General features: G+C 42.2%; 1 protein-coding gene across 1 annotated transcript in view; it reads left to right on the top strand.

The window, feature by feature from the left end:
• The window catches only part of C5 (complement C5), a 50,426-nt gene that overhangs the window by 34,116 nt on the left and 8,624 nt on the right, over window positions 1–7,686 (top strand). The window contains exons 18-22 of the mRNA XM_081803511.1: window positions 738–795; window positions 5,246–5,348; window positions 5,989–6,063; window positions 6,174–6,279; window positions 7,118–7,201. Coding sequence (XP_081659637.1) covers window positions 738–795; window positions 5,246–5,348; window positions 5,989–6,063; window positions 6,174–6,279; window positions 7,118–7,201 — 426 coding nt within the window. The remainder of the gene's footprint in view (window positions 1–737; window positions 796–5,245; window positions 5,349–5,988; window positions 6,064–6,173; window positions 6,280–7,117; window positions 7,202–7,686) is intronic.

The following is a 7,686-nucleotide window of genomic DNA, read 5'->3' as shown; positions in this document are numbered from 1 at the left end:
AGAGGGTATTATGCTGAGTGAAATAAGTCAAACAGAGAAAGACATGTATCATATGACCTCACTGATATGAGGAATTCTTAATCTCAGGAAACAAACTGAGGGTTGCTGGAGTGGTGGGTGGTGGGAGGGATGGGGTGGCTGGGTGATAGACATTGGGGAGGGTATGTGCTATGGTGAGCGCTGTGAATTGTGCAAGACTGTCGAATCACAGACCTGTACCTCTGAAACAAATATTACATTATATGTTAAAAAAAAGAAGAAGAAGAAGATAGCAGGAGGGGAAGAATGAAGGGGGGGAGTCAGAAGGGGAGATGAACCATGAGAGACTACGGACTCCAAGAAACCAACTGAGGGTTCTAGAGGGGAGGGGGATAGGGGGATGGGTTAGCCTGGTGATGGGTATTAAAGAGGGCACGTATTGAATGGAGCACTGGGTGTTATACGCAAACAATGAATCATGAACACTACATCAAAAACGAATGATGTAATGTATGGTGATTAACACAACATAATAAAAAAATTATAAGTTCTTTAAGAGCAGAGAACTGTTATAATTATTGGTATTGTCAGTAGCCGTGAATTTCCATTAAAATCACTAGAAGTGTCAACTTCCAAATCATAAATTATTTTTAAGTGTGTTCAGAGACCTTTTCATTAATTATTCTGTTCTAACAGGTGCAAAACAGCTAAAAATGGTTTATTGTCATTTCTGTTTGCTTGTTTGTCGTGTGTGCTAGCATCCAGCTACAGAGGCTATGGCGACTCGGATTACAAGCGCATCATAGCTTGTGCCAGGTGAGCCTGTTTCCACAGAGGGGAGTGCAGACTTCAAGGTCTGAGGTCTATCTCTTTACATCTTTTTGAATTTTAAGACGGCTGGAAGATGCAAAATTGTGCATTTTTTAAAATGCAGGACATAATGGGTGTTCTTAGATAGCTACTCTATAGAACCACTTTGTTTTTGCTCATAGTTTTACCTCCCACTTTTGACCTTCTTCTAATTCAAACACTATTTTTTTTTCTATCTTCCAGAAAGGTAGAGGGGAGAGAGAAGTATTAGGAAAAGAAAAAGAAAGATTTTCTTATAAGCAGCTCCTACTCTCCTACTTAGAAAAATCACATTCACCCAGCAAAATCCCTAGCTCATATCAGCCAGTAGTTCTCAACTCAGGCTGCACATGGAAGTCAGCGGGAGCACTTTTAGAACTACCCAAAACTCTGGCCTCACCCCTAGAGGTTATTCTGATGGTAGCCAGCCTTGAGAACCACTGGTGCTGAACCCTCTGCAGAGTAACTCCAGAGGCCTAAATTGGCCACTGTGGCAATTTCCTGTTGCTGCTAGGTAACAATTTATCAGAAACTTAATGGTGAAAAAACCCAAACTGATTCTCTTATAATTCTGGAGGCCAGAAGTCCTAAAATCAATGGGCTGCTTTCCTCCTAGAGGCTCTAGGGGAGAACCCACTTCCTTGCCTTTTCCAGATGCTACAGGCTGCAGGCGTTCCTTGGCTTGTGGCCCCTTCCTCCATCTGCAGAGCACACAGCACAGCATCTTCCAATCTCTCTCTGACTCTGACCCCTGTTTCTATCATCACATCTCCTCTGGCTTTCCTGCTTCTTTCCCTTATAAAGACCCTAATGATTATATTGAGCCCACCTAGATAATCCATAATAATCTCTTTATTGCAAGATCCTTAATTTAATCACATCTGCAAGTCTCTTATTCAAGGTACAGGGGATTAGGACATGGATATCTTTGGAGGCCATTATTCTGCTTACCACAGCCACCATCCTAAAATGCTTATAAAAGTGTAGGTTTTTGGGGAGCACCTGGGTGGCTCAGTCAGTTAAGCATCTGCCTTCGGCTCAGGTCATGATCCCAGGGTCCTGGGATCGAGCCCCACATCGGGCTCCCTGCTCAGTGAGGAGTCTGCTTCTCCCTCTGCCCCTCTTCCCACTCCCCTCTCCTCCCCCTTCCCTCCCCTTCTACCCACTCCCCCTCCTTTGCTCCTGCTCTCCCTCTCTCTCTCAAATAAATAAATAAATAAAATCTTTTTTTTAAAAAAAGCATAGGTTTTTGAAATTATGTACACATCCCTTAGTGATCACCCAGAGTGGTGGAGCTGTGATCAGAACACAGGCTCCTCACCTCTTCCTTTCATCAGCCCTCAGCACCTCCTGTTGCGCTGTTTCCTTCACTCTTCATATTCTCAACAACTGATTTCTGTGGTTGGTATTCTGCTGACTTTACTTATAATCACACATGATGTCAAAGCACTTAGAAATTCCATAGAGTTGTATAATAGATTCGAGCGGAAAAGGATTTGGGGGATGATATAGTGATCCCAGAAGCTGACACACAAAAAGGTGAGGTGACCTGCTGAGTTCTCACGGACTTGGTGGCAGAGCCAGGGCCTCAAGCCCCAGACCCTGATACTCAGTCCAGGATCTAAACTACCTCCTTCAGTCAGTATAAACCGAGACCAGTGACCTCGAGGAACAGCATGCTGCTTCTCACCGCCTCCTTCCCAGCCATTTCCCATCCTTGTCCAGTCTCTCTCTTTTCAGGATTCCCGCACTGGGCAGCCTGCTCAAAATACCTCCTTCAGTCCTTGGTCAGTCTCTGCCCTCTGTTCCCTCTCAAACACCCTTCCTTGTTCCCTCATGTCTTCCTGCTAAAGTTCCCCTTTCCCATCCTCCTAACTGCCATTTCTGCTCTTAGGTACCTCTCTTCAGGGGGAGGAGGCGTGATCACAGTTGTGTTTAAATTTCTAACACTGGTCACAGAGAGGTGTGAGCAGACTTGTTGAGGGCAGAGCCAGAACCGCTGCATGGGACCCTACTGTGGGCACAAAGGAGGGCTCTGATGGGGCAGTGGGACACCTGTGGGGCAACCTCTGCCATGAAGTACTCAAGTGATCTGTGGCAAATCAGCTTGCTTCTCTGGGCCTCTTCTGTAATGCAGGGATACTAAACTATCTGATATCCAAGTGTCTTCCAGTTCTTATGTCCCACAACTCTGCTATACATAAAAAGGTTCTTATCAAAAACTCATTCATTTAAATTCATTGACAGGAGGCCTCATTCCAGATTGTCAATATACAAAAGAAAGCAAATGGAGATGTAATACTGAATTTTCTATTTTGGGGGGGCTTTTACAAATGGGGAACAGAATGTTCAAAAAAGCCAGGTGGAATATGGTTTGGCTCTGTGAAGCCGAAGTTATGTTGGATAAAGTCCAAAAGTAACTGTGTAGTACTTATTCAGGTGAAAAAATCTTTGCCTTCAAATATTCTCTCTCCTGATTAAAAAAATGCCAGCATACAGTTTCTGTATTCAGGGGGTCTCTTTCCTGTATTTAGCTTTTTACAACCTCCCGGTTGTATCCATAAGAAAAGAAAAAAGGATTTCATTTCTCTCCTTCTCTCTGAACAAAATGCCTTTGGGGGAGATTGCTGTCTTTGGCAGCAGTCAAAGGGCTTCTTGAAAGGAAGGTTTCTGTTCCACGGTTGAAACAGTCACCATGACAACCAGTCATCAGGCTCCAGCAACTTTTCATAGACATTCTCCACTCAGGAGGCCCTTTTCCATTCTGTTGACAGAGTATTTGCATCTGTGAGCAAGAGTTCTCTGCTTCTGGTGATACTCACCCATCCATTTAGGGAGATGTCCAGATGTCATTTTACAGTTCCATGTTGTCTTATAGTCTGTTGTTAACTGTTTATTTGGTGAAGAATGGGGTTAAATTTTTGTAAACCAGAGATTTTATAATATCTTTAATTGTTACAGTAAATATTACATCCAAAACATCTAATAGGGTCTGCCCTCATAAGGTGTGATTGGGGAAAAGAGATCCCTTGCCACCTCACTAACTCACATAAAACCTTCCATTTCACTAATACTCATTCCTTCAGGTGAGATCAGTTTATCTTCCCCCTATGAAGCTGTCTCTCCAGTTTCTTCCTTTAATTCCGACTGATCTTCCAGGCTCCACTCTCAAATGTCCAGCTACCTCTCAAGCATCTTGAGCTGAAGCTGGAACTGAAACTCAAACTTTGCAGAACCACCCTCACTCTGCCCCCATCCCTGGTCTTCAGTCCCTGACCTGCCAACTTGCCCCCTTTAAATCTTCTAATTCTGCTTAGTGGTAGCACCAACCTCTGCCACTCAAAACGAGGCCTTGGAATTATAAAGGTAAACTTGAAACACAAGTTTATACTCCCTCACTGTTTATTTTACAAATACGAAAATGAGCTCCAGAAAGGGAAAACGATTTGTAGAAATCTCTCAGCAGAACTGGGGTAAAACCCAAGTTTCCTGATTCCCCAGTTCAGTGGGGTTTTCTCTCTCTCTCTCTCTCAGCAGAAAAAAACAAAAAGAAAAACAAAAAAACACCAAATATCCCACTTTACCCCCTTTGCCTTTTTCCTTAGCTTCATCCCAAACACAATTCCTAGACGGAGGATGGTCCTTAAAACATTTTTTAAAAAATAAAGTATTGTGGAAAATATAGAAAATATAGAAAAAGCATGGAAAAGAAAAGAGATAATCACTTATAACTTCACCACCCAGAGAGAGTAGTTGCTAACATTTTAGGGTATTTCCTTCAAGCCTTTTCCTGAACATGCTTATTGAGTCTCTTTCAAATATAGAACACATTTTCTTTTTCGAGTATGCTCCATCAGAAAAAGAACTAGAATGAGAATCAAGAGACTTATGTAGCTTTGGAGTGAACTAGTCATGTGACCTTGAATGAGTACCTTACTCTCGTCCTCAGTTTCCTTAACTAGTTAATTAAGAGCTTGGACTGAGTGACCTCCACAGGTCCATTTAAAGTATCGGTCAAGGGGCGCCTGGGTGGCGCAGTCGGTTAAGCGTCTGACTCTTAGTTTCCGCTCAGGTCGTGATCTCAGGATCATGACCTAGGGTTGTAAGATAGAGCCCCTTGTTGGGCTCCACACACAGTGCAGAGTCTGCTTGGGGTTCTCTCACTGCCTCTCCCTCTGCCCCACCCACTCATGCTCGCTCTCTCAATAAAGTGTTGGTCAAGTGAGCAAAGAGTTAGAATCGATGACTCAAAGATCTCTTGCAACACTAACATTTAGATATTGCAATGCATGTATTATAGAGAGGCAAGTAAGTGGAGACCCAAATTAAAAATTAAAGCCTACTAAGAAATAAGGCCTTTTCTTAAAGAATCTTGTCTACTTATTTATTCCAATTTCCTATCTCTCATTTATTTTAGCTACAAGCCCAGCAAAGAAGAATCATCATCTGGGTCTTCCCATGCAGTGATGGATATCTCTTTGCCCACCGGAATCAGTGCAAACCCAGAAGATTTAAGAGTTGTAAATGTTCTCTTTTACATATTGTTATGGATGCTTGGTTTTCTTTACTGCATTCTTTTACGGATAAAGCTATTTCCTTTCATTTTAATATATCACCTTCACAGAATCACCTAGAATATTCTTTCCAAACCAACAATCTACCTAAGTTTTTTTTTTTTAAATGTCTCCAGACATATTTTCTTTTACAGATTTTATTTATTTGTTTGAGACACAGAGATACAGACAGAAAGAGAGAGCATGAGCAGGGGGAGAGGCAGACAGAGAGGGAGAAGCAGGCTCCCCGCCGAGCCAGGAACCCAATGTGGGGCTTGATCCCAGGACCCTGGGACCCCGGGACCACGACCCGAGCTGAAGGCGGACACTCAACCATCTGAGCCACCCAGGCGCCCCTACCTAAGTTTTAATTTTTCAAAGTAAAGTGGCGGCATAGACTCGCATGGTCTGAACAAAATGTGAATGCATATGATTACATGTTCAGACTTTTTCAAGAGGAGGAGCTGGCTCTTCAACTTTTTTGAATAGTGGATTACATCCCCATGTCTAACATCCCAATATCGGGTGAATACATTTAAACAAAAAGATCAACTTAAAAAAAAAAAGATCATGAAATTAAATCCAAGCTTTCTCTTTCCTCTCTTAGCTTGTGGAAGGGGTAGATCAGCTACTAACTGATTACCAAATCAAAGATGGACATGTTATTCTGCAACTGAATTCGGTAAGTTCCACCTTCCACCAGTCCCCATTTCTAATCACTGTTCAAAATTTACAGGCTGAAATGCTGAGTCTCTTCTCTCCCACAATTTCCTCAAACCTTGCATTTGTCAGATTCCTTCCGATGAGTTCCTTTGTGTTCGATTCCGGATATTTGAACTTTTTCAAGTTGGGTTTCTGAGTCCTGCCACTTTCATGGTGTATGAATACCACAGACCAGGTAATCAACTCTACTCTAAAATTTCTTCAGAGGACTACTTTGCCTTCATTACAGTATTCATTGCATCTCTCCTTTTTGGAGAAGCTCACATACCCCCCCCCCAACAGTTTCTTTAATCCTCCCAGAATCAACTTCTTATCTCTATTCTCATCACATTTTGCAGAGAGCTCCATTGTAGCAGTTGTCACATTGCATTGTAGTTATTTGTTTGCATATCTTTCTCACCAAACCCAGACAGAATGTTTTCATCCTTGTCCCCTAGTATCTAACACAATGTTCAATACTGTATAGATAAATGTTGAATCAATGACCCCACATTTGATCACTCAGCTTTTTCTGGGAATACTAAGTGATTGGAGAGCTCTTTGGTTCACAAGACAGACAACTCCACTTTAGGCAGTTCTACTTTTTTAAAAAAATTCTTAAAATGAACCAAACTCTACACCCATTCATTCTAGTTTTATCTTCCAAAATCACATGGAACATATTTGGCACCCCCTGCCCCTGTTCTTCTCCAGCCTAAACAATTACAGTTCTTTTAGTAGACTCTCATGTAACATAATTTATTTCCTCTCATTCATGGAAGCATCAAATATTTTAATTCTAAGAAATATTGAACAGTAAAATTCCAAGCACAGAAGGGGAAATCATTTTGAAGGAGGGTAGAGGGACCCATGCTGGGAGAGACAATTCACAGTTTAACCTCCCTGCATCTAAGTTACAAAAAGAAATTTTGGAAGAAGTCATCTCCAAGGCCCCATGGGAGAGACTCACTGATCCATAAATGTATTGTGTGTTAATCAAGCCACCTCTCCTAACTATGCTTTCATTGCCACAGATAAACGATGCACCATGTTTTATAGCCCATCCGATGCCAAACTTCAGAAAGTCTGTGAAGGAGCAACATGCAAATGCGTAGAAGGTAAACTTCATGTAACATGTTCAGGCTGCATGCTTGTTTAAAGCAGCCACTCATAATCCAGGGCTAATCTGGCAGAAGCTGTTTGACAAACTCGTTCCTCAGAAGTAGACATCTCAGCTGACTGAAAGCTGATTCCTTGAATACTGCAAAGCTACTTCTCGACAACCCTGATAGGTTCTACTGTACGAAGACAGAGAAACCCCAGCTAGATGATTGTTGGATATCAGAGGGATAACAGGATGTGAAATTCTTACTTTTCACCTGGTCTTTTTAATGTAATAGGACCACAGCTTAAGAGAACAGAGGCTCAGGACTGAGCCATTAGCCCCATTCTTTTTCCTTTTCCTTAACACTTAGTGACATCTCTGTTTATTGCCCAGTTCCCTTCAGTCTTCTGTAAATCCAAGGCAGGGTTCTTGGTCAAGGAAAAGACCCAGAACTCAACAATCATTAACAACTGACTCCATGAGGGTCTGGGTTGTTTT

The sequence above is a fragment of the Leptonychotes weddellii genome, chromosome 14 (genome assembly GCF_054177405.1).
Source record: "Leptonychotes weddellii isolate Sample4059 chromosome 14, ASM5417740v2, whole genome shotgun sequence".
NCBI lineage: Eukaryota > Metazoa > Chordata > Mammalia > Carnivora > Phocidae > Leptonychotes > Leptonychotes weddellii.
The sequence above is the reverse complement of the archived record's forward strand: the minus strand, read 5'-3'. Positions and strand labels throughout refer to the sequence as shown.